This window comes from Pseudopodoces humilis, chromosome 4, assembly GCF_049639895.1.
Source record: "Pseudopodoces humilis isolate 2021_Gansu_Grassland_sample_001 chromosome 4, ASM4963989v1, whole genome shotgun sequence".
In the NCBI taxonomy this organism is placed as follows: Eukaryota; Metazoa; Chordata; class Aves; order Passeriformes; family Paridae; genus Pseudopodoces; species Pseudopodoces humilis.
Window position 1 is genome coordinate 60,198,485 of NC_142203.1, and position 13,448 is coordinate 60,211,932.

The window sequence follows — 13,448 nt, forward strand, 5'->3', positions numbered from 1 at the left end:
CATGAGGAAGCAATGAACTGTATCACAGTAAAAATGATTCTTAGTGTGGCATTGCTACAAAAGAAAACACATTGGGTTTTTATACCCTGGTACATGCACAGGGACACAAGCATTTGTGTGAGTAATCAATGTAGAGTTGTGGGAATGGATAATGGAATTGAGAGCTTTGAAAATCTGACTTATACTGTTGAGTAGTTTGGCTGAGATTTAAAATACTCTGTTTTGAAGGTTATTTCTGAGGCAAATAACAGCACAGATACTTAAGCCTGTTGAACTGTGATTAATTGGAATTCCTACCATCCCTATAGGGACATACTTTACTATATTGGTTAATGACTGATGAATTTTATAGCTTACCTAATTTATATGTCATTACAGCTATTTCAATTTACACTTTGGGTTTTTTTTTTAATAAGATTAACACTTTAATCTTAAATTATTCTAAATGAAATTATGCCAATTCTAATATGCAAAATTCAAAATGGTGAAAGGATCTTATTTTCTAGGAAAAGAGTCCTGCTTTTCCATGGGACATGTTGTTTTATCTCTTACCTATACTTGTTTGGAGTTCTTATTTAAATTGCTTGGTCTGAGATAACAATCACTGGCTTCATGTCCTAACATTCATACTTAATTACTAAGTAATAAAATGTGTACTAGGATGTAGGTTTGACACAATGGCATCTTCCAGCCATTTGTTTCTAAGTATTCTAAGCAGGCTACTGTGTTTAATTCTAATGCATTCAGATGGCTTCTTAAAACATCTGCACATAAAATTTAGGTGGGGAAAAACTGATTTCCTGCAGGAGGATTGTCTAGAAATCTGTAGTACACAAGGAATGCAAGAAGTGTTAGCTGAATGCAATATCATGCCTTTTCTTTAACATGGTGTTGCATGGTCTTGTTCAGTTTTTGTTTTACGGGAAAAACAAAATCCACATATGCAATTGCTAGTCCTAAACTGCTTTTTAAATACAGAAGAAACAGAAGTTAATATCTATAACAAATCTGAAAGTGCTTTAATTCTGTAAGAGCTATTAATTTTGATGGCTTCTCACTAGGTACATTTTTAATTAGGAGCACAAAATAGTGATTTTAGTTAAATCTTCTGATTGTTGTATACTCTGAACTAGCAGAAGTAAGTATGAGAAACTTGTTTGTGATTCAGGGTGCCATAAATCAAAATAAAGAAAGAAGAAACAGTTTTCTTCCCACAAGACTTTTTGCTTTCTTTATGAGAAACAAGCTGCTTTTAATTGCTTTTAAAAAAATCTGAAGTACACTGCCCCATTCGATTTTCTGTGCATAACACACCCACATGCAACAGAAACAAAATTTAACCAGTGACACACTTACTCAGTTTCAAGCTAATGGAAATTTTCTGTGTCTATATATACAAATAATGCAGAAATATAATGAAATTTCTATCCAACACCCTTATAAAGGTGAGGTTGCAGAAACTTGGAAATAACTGGTGTGATATAGCAGTAAAATAGCACAGGACTGTACTGGAAATAAAACAGTACTAGAGACACCTGTACAACAGTGAGGCTTAATCCTTTTTCCAGAAATTTTCCTTTTGCCCATGGAAACATGGAAAAAAGACAGCCTCTTCTGAAAAAGAAAATATTAGAAAATGAGTAAGGGAAGATTTTTCTAAATAATACTGTCTGGACTAGGAGTGTGTTTGCTTTGTTCTGTCCCAAAAGAGGCTGGATTTAGGATGCATCTCCTCACTGGCCTACTGTCCAACACTACCAGATGAGTAGCTGGGAGAAGTGGAGGTGTGCTTGTGGAGCAGCAATTCTTGGAGTGGGAAGTCTTAGGAAATTTATACAAAGACAGGGCTCCTGAGAAGAAAGTAATACAGTGTAGAGCTACTTTAAAACACTTCTACAATAGTTTGAAAATTTTCACTTGGGTCTGGGGGGGAGTGTGAGCTGCTGTGCTGTGCCTCTGATGTAATTTTCCAAAATATTTTCCGACTTAATTTTAGTCAAGTCAACAGATGAAGGCCTAATAGTAGGTATGAGACATTGATAGTGAGATTTTCTTCTTTGCAGACTTTGTTCATGACATTAATGTAACAGACATTGTTCCTGGCACCAATGGCAGTAACAAAGGTAAGAAGCACTTACAGTATTGTGTTTCCAGTTTTGGGGTGGGGGTTTAAAGGCAAATCATCATGTTCCAATGCCTAACCACATTCCAGTTATAAAGTATATGTCATAAGTTGTAACTAACTATGTGTTTCTTAAAAAACTGTGATTTTCTAGCTGGGATTTGTGTTTCCACAAATAACCACACACTTGGGAGATCTGAGTAACTGGGGAAGTAAAAAATAAGTTAAAAAAGTGGAGATGAGAATAAATACTAAAAAGCCAGTTACAAATTTCTGTATGCCCAGATACATCCTCCTTAAAAGCCTGACTGTTAACTTTTTAACAGTTGTTGCACAATGAGGAATTGCCTTAAGGAATTTTAACTTTCACACCCTAAATTTGAGGCGCCTTAGTTCTGTTTACTGTTTAAAATCTTGACTAGGGCAGCTTTACTACTCACAAGTTCTGCATCAAGATTATTTAAAAAAAAATAAAATTATGTAACAGCTTTTTTGATGCTGAGTACAAAAAAGAAACAAGTGGCAGGCTACTTGAGCCTCTGCTTGTGCTTTTTGGAGAGTCTGACATTTGCACAACTAAAGGAAGAAACTGCAGTCAAGTATGAACATAGATCTGTTCCAAGTTCTTAAGTAGGCAGAATAATGTAGAATGAAGACAGGAACAAAACAAGGCAGACATTGTCAACCCCCAAATCTTTTCTACCTCTATAATAGTGACTGAATCCATACTGCTTTCTTAGGAAGCAAAAAGCTTTCTCTATCACAAGTACATGAGAAATGGGGAAACATACCACTGCCAGCTGAGCAGCTGTGTGTAACACTAGCTGCATCTGTGTTTCTGGAGAGCAGATGTTGGAGTCAGGCAAAGGAGTTGAGAAATAATTCTAAAAACCAGTTGATTTGCATTTGAGCTAGTGTTGAATCCTGCTCCTCTAACAGTCTTCACCAGCTAGGCACCAATTTGTGCTCTTTCCTGCTTCTGCTGTTCTCTCCCATGCTTCTGCAGCAGGGGGTATAACTTGGAGGCAAAGTGGACAATATTCCACACTATCGTCCACCAACTAGAAGATTTAAAGCAGTTGCTACACAAGATTAAGGGCTGCCAGATGTTCAAGTGATTCTTGACAGGACATTCAGAGCTACCCAGGAGATCAGTAAGAAAAAAGCGTTTTTCAAGTTCTGTGAAACAATCCTCTTTTAAGCAAGAAATTTGTCAGAATGCTTTTTATGCCTTGGCCTTTTTGACAGAACAGGAATGCAGATAGTGTAGGAGAGTGGCTATCGAGTATTGTGGGATGCCAAGATTTTATATAAGACATTATGAAAACAATAAGTTTTATATTTCAACACAGAGCTTCATAAGCATTTGTTCCTCACAGGGTCTTTTTGGTTGATTTTATTGCAGTCACTTTTTTCAGGTGCTGCCATTTTATCAACCTCCATGTAAGAGGAGTATGATGTTCCTCCTTAGCAGGGTTACTGGAACATATCTTAAATCTGTTGTCTCGTGTTGTGTCGTCTGGCAGTGATGTACTTGCCCCTGTCATGGCACAAAGATAACAAGAATGTCTTTGTTCAGTGTATGAGTTTTCAACCTGCCAGTTATTAGAGTAGCTTTCTTGTAATCCTTTGTTTGTTTGTCGAGCAATTTACAGGAATTCAGGCTCATCTGTACAGAGGTGCACTTGGATGTTGGTTGATACGATCTTACTGAAGTGTGCAGGGACAGATTAGAATGCTAAATATGCAGCCAGATGCAGGGGAGCATTGCTATGACTTGATTCCAGCAGGTGCATGTAGGCACTGAACAGATCTCATTACAGGTATGTAACCTTGAAGGATGATCCTGTGTGACAGCTTGGGCTTCAGATAAATTATCATCTTTGGTGTGCTCAGCTGGAAGAACTGTAGCACTGTCAGATTAGAGTGCAGGCTGCCTAGCAGTGGAATCTTAGCAATGAATTCCTGATTAAAAAAAACAAATAGAAGTTAGGAACTGATACTGAACGTTGCACTTGAATGATCCTCAGTAGGTAAAACACCAGCAATCATGGGATCTTGGCTGTGAATATTCTGTGCAAGTAAAACTCTTTTAATCTGAGGATATTTTTCTTTTCCTTTCTTCCAGTCATTTGTCCAAGTGCTGCTAGTGATCACCCACCGCAGAACAGGAGTGTGATGTTCTCTTCTGGCAACAGAACAGGTTTTGAACTCTTTGAGGAATGGTGGGACAAATCACAAACGGTACCATTTTACCTGATTGCTGTTCTCCTACCCCTGCTAAATCTGAAGTCTCCATCCTTCTTTGCGAAGTTTAATGTTCTAGGTAAGTAACAAATACTGTTAAAGCATTGGTTCATTGTGACTGAAGTGTACAGAAGACAGTGAAAACTACTTCATTGAGTAGAATCATAAAATCTTTCAGGTTGGAAAAGTCTGTAAGGTTATTGAATCCAACCATTAACCCCACACTGTCAAGTCCACCACTAAACCATGTCTGTAAGTGCACATTTTTAAAATACATCTAGGGATGGTGACTTGATCATTTCTCTGGACAGCCTGTTCCAATGCTTGAAAACCCTGTCTGAAAAGAACATTTTCCAAATCTAAACATTCCCTGGCACGGCTTGGTGCCATGTCCTCTCATCCTGTCACAGGTTGCCTGAGAGAAGAGACCAAGCCTCACCTGGCCACAGGCTCCTTTCAGGCAGTTGTGGAGAGTGATAAGGTCTCTCCTGAGCCTCCTTTTCTCCAGGCTAAACACCCCCAGCTCCCTCAGCTGCTCCTCACAGCACTTGTGCTCCAGACCCTTCATTAGCTTAATTTCCTTTTCCTAGACACTTCCAGCATCTCAACGTCCTTCTTGACTTGAGGGGCCCAAAACTGGCAGTATTCATGTCACAGGGGCAGTCTCATTGGTGCAAAGTATAGGGGAACAATCCCTGCCCTGCTCCTGCTGGCCACATTATTGTTGATCCAGGCCAGGATGCCACTGGCTTTTTTCACCACCTGTCAGCACATTATCAGCCCATGTTCAGCTGCTGTCAACCAGCACCAGGTCCTTTTCCATTAGGCAGCTTTCCAGCCACTGTTCCAGTATTCTGCTGGCAGCCCATATTGTGCCTCGAAGTGTGCTGTCGGTTGGTTTATTAACATCACAGGCTTTGTGTGCTGCTTAGATTGAATCATATGGGTAACAGGGAGTTAATTTTCCTTCTTTTTTTTCTTGCTTGATACTCCTGTGAAACAAATTCCATTACATCTACAACAGATTTTTCCAAATGGTTCTATGCATACTACTGTGCAGTATTTGATACATACTACCTTGGTATAGTCAGGCATACTCTCCCTCCTCTGGTAAACATTTCAAACCAGCAGCTTCTTCTGATCTGAAGTAATTTTCTGCCAATCAGGTGATAATTAATCACAACATCAGTCAGTCACTATGAGCTGCTGCTGTTCTTTGTCCCAGCATCCGATATTGTAGGCTCTTCTGTGCTGCAGAGGAAACAGTTGTGACTTCCTGCTTCCATGTCTCCGGGTACAAGGCCAAGGTGGATGGGGCTGGTAAAGTGAGTAAAGCCTGTTCGTGATGGGTGCAGCTGGTCACAGTTCGAGGGTAGAAGAGGTCTGAGGGATAGCACTGAAGCCTACAATGGAGTGGAGGAGAAACTAGATGGGGGTCAGAAGATGAAAAAGTTGGATATGCATTGTGGAGGAGGTAGAGGACAGGGATTTGAAGGTCTAGTTTCTTCATCTTTTCTATAGTGACACTTTATCAGAGCTTGGATCTGCTCTTGCTGAAACCATTAAATGAAAATACCACACAGGAACTTGGATACTTGATAACTGCTTCTGTGCAAAAGGTGTGGGTTTTATGTAGGTAGATACAACATTAGAAATTTAAAAACCAGAGTATTAGTTACTCATTGCTTCAGTAGATATGATGTAAGTCAGAAGCTGTTTAAAATTGCCTTAATTTTTGTAAAACTTGAAGTTTATAGGACAAGAAAAAATGGAAGGCAATTTTGTGATCCTATAATTTATCTCAGTAGAGTTTTACTTTCCTTGATACCCATGGGAACAGAAGTCATTAGGAAACTGCAGAACATTTTAGTTGATCTTCATGTACAGAACCTTTTATTTTCCTAATTTCTTGGCTGTGCTCTGTGCAATCAAATGATAATTTCTTCAGTTTATTTTCTTAACCTTGAAGATATTGCTAGAATGAAGTAATGTCTTTTTTGAATCTGTATTCTATACTGTTGAAATGCTGGGGGTCTGTCTTTGCTTAATTACAGCCTGTTCTCTGCTCACTAGCAGAGCATGTTATTGGCCATGAGGGTCATTGCAGTGGCCTTAATTATTGTTCAGTTTCCTTCAGTTTTTAGGTAGTTACTATTCTTCTTTGGTCTCTTTCAAATGGTCTGCCACAAGACTCTGCACTCTCCATCCCACAGGTATACACAGAAAGGGATTATACCCATCTGTGATCTCATTTGTTGTCCTTTAGCTGTGCAGAGTACTGCTGCATGCCTCTGAACCAATGAAATGGAATACACAGAACAACTATTATAATAAAGGTTATCCAGAGTTATAATTAACACAATGTTTAAATCAGCATTGAAGATGTCATTATCAACTTCTAGCTCCCAGTGTAAAGTTCACAAGTGCACTAATTTCACTTTCCATTGAGCTGTTTGGTTCAAAAAGTCAGTGACTAGATGAACATTGCAGTGGTGGAGTACTGTGATCAACATTGTGTCAGCTTAGATGAAAATCCTGGCAGTGGAAGCTGGAGCTGGTCTTTTAGTGCCTAAAGACCTTCCTACCTGCCCAGGAACAGGGGTTACCGGGTACTTCCTCTGCTGTCACCAACACCTGGAAAATATTAGACGTGCTGAAAGTTTACATTGTGTGCATGTGCATTATTTTTTCTCTCTGACCTGTAAGAGAAGTAAAGAAAAAGTTCAGACCTAGTCTTCTGTTAGGAATGAATACCAACCATAACTGTTTGGAGCTAGTAGCTAGCAGAATGGAACAGAAATGAAACCCTGCATAAATACTTTCTACTATGTCATGGTATTTGTTTGGCTCTTGTTTTTTTTCTAGGTACAGTTTCAGTTGTCTACTTAGTTTTTCTGGTTACAGTAAAGGCTGCTCATCTGGGAATACACTTAGAATTCAACTGGTTTACAGAGAATGAATTTTTTGTACCAGGTAAGATAGTTAAAATGCAGTAATGAAGTATATATTTGGTGAGTTTAGAGATTTTTTTTTCTCATTCACCTTTTAACACATCCAAAACATAAATAAAGTGAGGAAATACTGTCTGATGTTGCAAGTAGAGGAAAGATCTCGCTGGACAAAGTGGCAAGGAACCCCTTTCCCAATGATGTTCCTTAGTTAAAAGAAAGTATCAGTGGTGGGGAAGAGAAGCGCCTATCAGAGGAATCTTCAACATATATCTTGTGACAGAGAGCTTGCCATAGTCCTGTTTCACCTATGTTAAGTTCTGATTGCACCAGTTTCAGATCATGTCTGCTTCAGTAGCAAACGAAAATGACAGACTGTAGACAGACTGACTGTTAAAGGTGCTTTAAGTTCCCCACACACTGTCTTGCTTGCATGAAATAGCTCTTTCACCATAATTTGCAAGTACAGTTTTCCTGTAATTCCAGGTCTATCTCAAGATTTAAACCATAATCTTAGTAGCTCTTCTCTTTCAAACACCCATTAGCAGTTTTTATCCCATCAGTACCCATCAGTGTGTTTTTATTTTCTTGAATGTTGTTTGATGGCTATTTGCTCTTTACAAATTACTGTTACAAATTACTCTATGAGATCATATGGTCATAACAAGTGGCATTTGGTATTGCTTGAACAGCTAACCTAAAGAGACCAGTTTCTTTTTTAGGAAACCTGGAATAAGAGAGCCAGAGTTAGCTCCTAGATAGTTCTCCCCCATCCTTTACAGTATGCAAAATTTTATGACCAGTTAGCTCTGGGAGCTGTGTCCTGTATGTTAGAATAGTATCACTTCTTCTGTTCTTAGAAACAGATTAGAAAAATTAATTACAGTGACACACATGGCACAGGCCATTGAGAAGTAGAGCACCCAGTAGTTTGATTATTTGGCAAATACTCCTAGTACTGGAGGAGACTAAAAAAGCATGTAGCTAATGCATGCAAGTACAGCTACCGAGAGATTCTCAACCCTATCAGTTTGCTTTTTATTAATGAGATTGAAGTAGTGGGTTGAAAATGAGCCCAGAAGTCGAGCCTAGCTTGCACTCTCAATTCTGTCAACAGCGCATCATGCTGATGAGGTATTGAAGGTGCAATGAAACAAGCTGTAGGGAAAGCTTATTTCAGTTTGGATAAGCCCTCTATTAGTTGCCTTGGGTGTATTTACTTTACTTATTTCATAGCACTTTACAGAAGTCTGCTTTAAATATGTTTGCATAGAGCTCTCTCTGGTTCGTTCTGTAAGGGTTTGTGAATTTCTGAAGTGTTGTGCTATACTCCTGGATGCTTCTCAGAAGCTGAGCTATCTGTCTCTAATTGCTGTTAGCACATTCTTAGATAATACCAGCTAAGATGGTGCTTTAATGATGTTACTTATTGGTGAATTCTTAGACCATTTGCAATGATTCCAGAACCACCATCCTGTGAACATCTTTTGAGTATTAAAGGAAGCAGAACAATGCTATTCCCATGGCGACAAGAAGGAAATTTTTTGCATACATGCTGTGAAGCATGATAAGAAATTGGTCTGCCTTTCTTTATGCCTTGGCTTCTAAGCAGAACCTCTTAAATATCTACAGATGTAATTTTTCTTCTGGTAGCATAAGTGACTTATTAATAACTAGAAGTGCTCAGAGGGTAAATGATTCCTTCCCTCCATCTCCCTCGTCAGGAATCCATAGGTATACAGCCTCACTGCTGTTAATTCCAATTCTACAAATGATTTCCAGTTAAACTGTTGAGGAGCTGAAAACCTTTTATGTGTCAATCTTAAATTAACCTGGTAATCACTGATGGTTGGGGCCTATCAGAGAAGCCTTGCTGGAAAGTGTATTCTATAGTAACTACTGCCTTCATGCACTTTGTACTTCCTGATTAAATATCTGCATTGGCTGTGGTCAAAGATGAGATAGATTGTCCCATTTCAAGGTGGAAGTTCATGAGTTTGCCAGTACCCTTGAGAGCACTGTATGTCATCTGCATTTTGGCATCACTTGTCTCAAAGAAGTAATTTAAAAACACTTTTTTTTTCTTCATTTAGAGTTTAGAATTCTGTTCCCTCAGCTCACAGGGGTTCTAACACTTGCCTTCTTCATCCACAATTGTGTCATCACACTTCTTCAGAATAACAGGAATCAAGAAAACAATGTAAGTAACTTCACAAGACTGATTTATAGTTAGATTGCAAGACAACTGTAATTTTTTCCTGTGATTTAATAAGAAAAACGTTACACCTTCTTTTCCTTGCTATGAGGGAGTAACAGATAAATTACAAATTCATTCACACAAAATCCCTGAGGAATGCCCTGAGCTTACTTTTGGTCAAGCTGGTATTAGATGGCCAAATTGCACACAAGAGGCAGATGACAATGTTGTAAGACTGAATGAAGACTGACCAATTTTAGAATAAAAAATGGTGGAAAAATGTTTGGTACAGGACTGATTTTAGCAGAATCCTGAACAGTAGTTTTGGGGTCTAGGTAATACCTTTTCTCAGAGTTCCTTCAGCAGTTTTGTCTCACAATCCTAGTCAAAGTCTGTAGAGAAACTTGGCACAATTTAGGAAATCCTGCAAGTTGAAGCCTGAATCGGGAGGCTTTGTGATAAATACAGTCTTTGGAATGGTGCCTTGCCCTTGGAAAGGTTAAACATGGCTCCTCCAGATGAACTGCATTCTTTGTTAATATCTTCCCATTATAAAATATCAAATGGAGTAAACACAATACACAGAGTCTGAGAGTAACTTTTATTGTAATTATTGCTTTATTTTTTCCTCTCTATTTCCAAGGATTCTTGTCAAACTTCATTAAAATGTTAGCTGTAAAGGTACCTGCAATAACAAAAAGATTTTTAAATACTAGCTGTATGGAAAACTGGTACAAAACCATAGAATCCCAGAATGTTTGAGATTGTAAGGAACCTCTGGATGTGATCTTGTCCCCCTACTCAATCAGTACCATAAAGAGCCAGATGCCTGTACAACACAATCAGATAGAATACGTCAGATTTGATTATTTGACAGTGAAGTGCAGATTATGTACCAATGCAATGACAGGACCTCTTAGGCTTTAGAAATCTGCATAGTTACTTCCTTGTACCTGTGAATCAAGACCAGTTTGTGAATGACCCTATTTACAAGCCATGAATTCTCCTCCAGGAAGACTTCTGGGGGCTTATAGGCTTCTCAGAAGTTAGTTTAACAGCTGGAGGTCTGGACAAAGAAAGCTAAGTAAACTTTTTCTCGATTTCCTTAAGAAATTCTTACGATGTGGAGAAGGGCAATATTTCTCTTTAGCTGTGGCTTTCAAATTCTAACAGCTAGATCTCCAGCAATCAGCTCTTTATGCAGAGGAGGCCTAATACCCTCATTCCATCTTCAAGGTTTTCCTGTGTATTTTCCCCCATCATTTAGATCAGAGCAAGCAATCAGATGGAAAGAGCAGCACCTGGAGTGTTCTCCAGCTTGCTTCTCCTGTGTGAAGGAGGAAGAAACTGCTGGCTGCATTTGAATCAGCTTTTCTAATACTCTCCCTGGAGCTTAAGCTGAATTTCCAAGTCAGCCCTAGCATGGATCTCAAGCCTTTGACAAAACTCTGCATTCCAGAAGAATGTTCAAATTGCTCAGAAAGGACACCTTTGAAGTATGGCAGGAAAGATTTTTAATGAGAAAACAAATGTCTGTGTAGTTCTTGTAGTAGTTTTATCTGGCTGGAAGTTCTTTTTCCTGTTGTAGCTGTACAGGAGCCTTTCACCTAGGTCTCAAAAGTGCTTTGCAAATGTTAATGAAGTACCTATGCTCTTGAAGAGCTGTTTTGTGATTATGTCCTTGGGCTAAGTGGGAGATTTCCATATGTTTAGGGGTCTTACCCTCTGTCATAAGTCATGGGGTTTTTTCCGCATACTTTTACAAGATGCTTTCTTCTCTCAATATCTGATGGGGTGATACTGATGTAACTCCATGGATAAAAACTTCACTGTTTTATTGATCAACCTGTTAACATGTCACTTCCTTTAGTGTTCTATGAAAAGGCAGAACTTGGCAAACTGGAAAAGCACTGTTTTAGTCTTGAACAAATCTTGCTGAAACTAGTGGTCGTAGAACAGCTCTTTGGGGAGGTGGAAAAAAGTAAGACAAACAATAACATTCCACTTACGGAGTCAGAAATTCAAAACAATAGCAGCTTCCATTCTGGTCACAGACGTGTATCACAGCCCAAAGCTAAAACACACATGGGGGAGGATTTCTCTGGCTGCTATTCCTGTACAGTGGTATGGGTGTGAGAAGAGCAGTGCACTAGAGTAAGCCACATGTCAGGAGCACAGTCTGGAGAAGCCCTGTGAGCAGGATTTTAGTCTGCAGTTCAGAATTGAGCTTCCTGGTCTTATCTCCCACTGCTGCTGCTTCCTTGTATTTATCAGCATAAGTTTTTGTACAGTGCTCAGTCATATGGTTTGAAAAGAAATTGCATAGGAAGCATAACCCAGACACAAAAATGAGTTTAGCTGTGGGTTTTGGTTGGTTTTTTCCTGATTCATGTCTGTGATCAGTTTCCCAGAGCAACAGGACAGGTGCTACACAAGCCCACCATGGTCTGCAGGCATGAATACACTAGAGCTGTCTCCTAGCAGTGTTGCGTACCTGGAAGAAAGGCTGTGAGTGGGCAGATGTTTTTTTGTCTGGGTATGAAGTGCAGAAGGCATGGAGTTGTAATTGGTACTTACTTTCTGCATTATTTAAACATTTTATTCCCTGTAAACAGAGTGAGCTTCCATTGATGCTGCCATACCATTGGTTTCTCTTTCCAGGCAAAAATATGCACAATGTCATCCATCCTAGTAAAGTACTTTTTTTTGTCACCCAATTAAGTGTTACCACTTACCCTTGATGCATGAACAGGTGAAGTCTATTTTTACCATATAGATCAAAGTCCTGTTGAGATATTACAGAGACAGCATCTCTCTTGAAAAGAGATTAATCTGAAATGGAATGATCAAAATATATTTCAAGTGTGGTAATCATTGCTAAGCTCTGATACAGGCTTCTCCATCCAAGAAGCAATCCCACAAACTAGCTTTCACTGATACTGAGGAAGGAAGTGAACTGTTTTCTCCATGGCATTCAACAGACAAATCAAGGCCTGGAAGTAGTCTTTTCTTTGCATGACCACATAAGAAATGTCCTTGGAGCCATAGAACCTTCTCAGTGCCATCCCTTGCTGCAGGTCTGGCCAGCACCTGAGTACTGACTGGACTCTGGGTGTGATACAATGTCTTTCATATGTGATACAATGTATTTTCAGGGTTGTCTTTATTAGCTCCACCTGATTTATCAGAGTTATCCTTTTGTTGGGAGGCTGATTTCTTGCTTTGTTCTACTGCTGCTGCCAGCCTTGACCATTCAATTTTCTCTTCTTCCAGTGGCACTTCTAACACTTTGTTTTGTGGATCTGACCAGGAGAGCTCCTTATCAGCAGCTAACATATGTTCTCCAAGCTCTGAAAAATCTACCTGTTACTTCAGGTGTATTTGACAAGGGTTTGGCAGGCATCAGGCTGTGATTCTTATGGATTGTGACCTGTGTGTTACCTTAAATACTTACTTTGAGACTTCCACCATGATTCTGCAAATACTTTCTGCTTCCAACATTGTTTTTTCTACAAGTTTAAACTTAAACTGTGACTGTAAGAATTGCTGTATTCTTATGCTTACATAGTTTTCACCACAGCGATGTCCATTTTGAATGGAAATGCCTTGAGTATCAAATTTAAAATAAAAAAGTGTAGTTATTGCTCTTACTTGAAATAATTATTTTATCTCTCCCCATGTGTCCTTTGATTTTATCTGGAATTATGCTATCTAAACAGTACGGCCAAGGTCTTTAGGGAGTGAACCCAGTCTCTTGAGGAATAGTGAACATTAATCAAAAGATGTTCCTGTTATGTAAACACATGGTGTTTTACAAAGATCTTAAAACAGCAGCATATGTTTGGAAGGGAGCTGATGAATGTTTGAGTAAAGAGTAAATCCAGGTTTTCAAGTTGCCTGTTTCTTTTTTCATAGCTCATTGAAATCAAAATTT

General features: G+C 39.0%; 1 protein-coding gene across 8 annotated transcripts in view; it reads left to right on the plus strand.

Moving 5' to 3' along the window:
• Nucleotides 1–13,448, plus strand: part of SLC38A9 (solute carrier family 38 member 9) — a 44,649-nt gene that overhangs the window by 16,886 nt on the left and 14,315 nt on the right. For all 8 annotated transcript variants that reach the window (XM_014259883.2, XM_088054425.1, XM_014259884.2 and 5 more), the window contains 4 exons: nt 2,064–2,123; nt 4,251–4,448; nt 7,235–7,342; nt 9,411–9,517. In XM_014259883.2, coding sequence (XP_014115358.1) covers nt 2,064–2,123; nt 4,251–4,448; nt 7,235–7,342; nt 9,411–9,517 — 473 coding nt within the window. The remainder of the gene's footprint in view (nt 1–2,063; nt 2,124–4,250; nt 4,449–7,234; nt 7,343–9,410; nt 9,518–13,448) is intronic.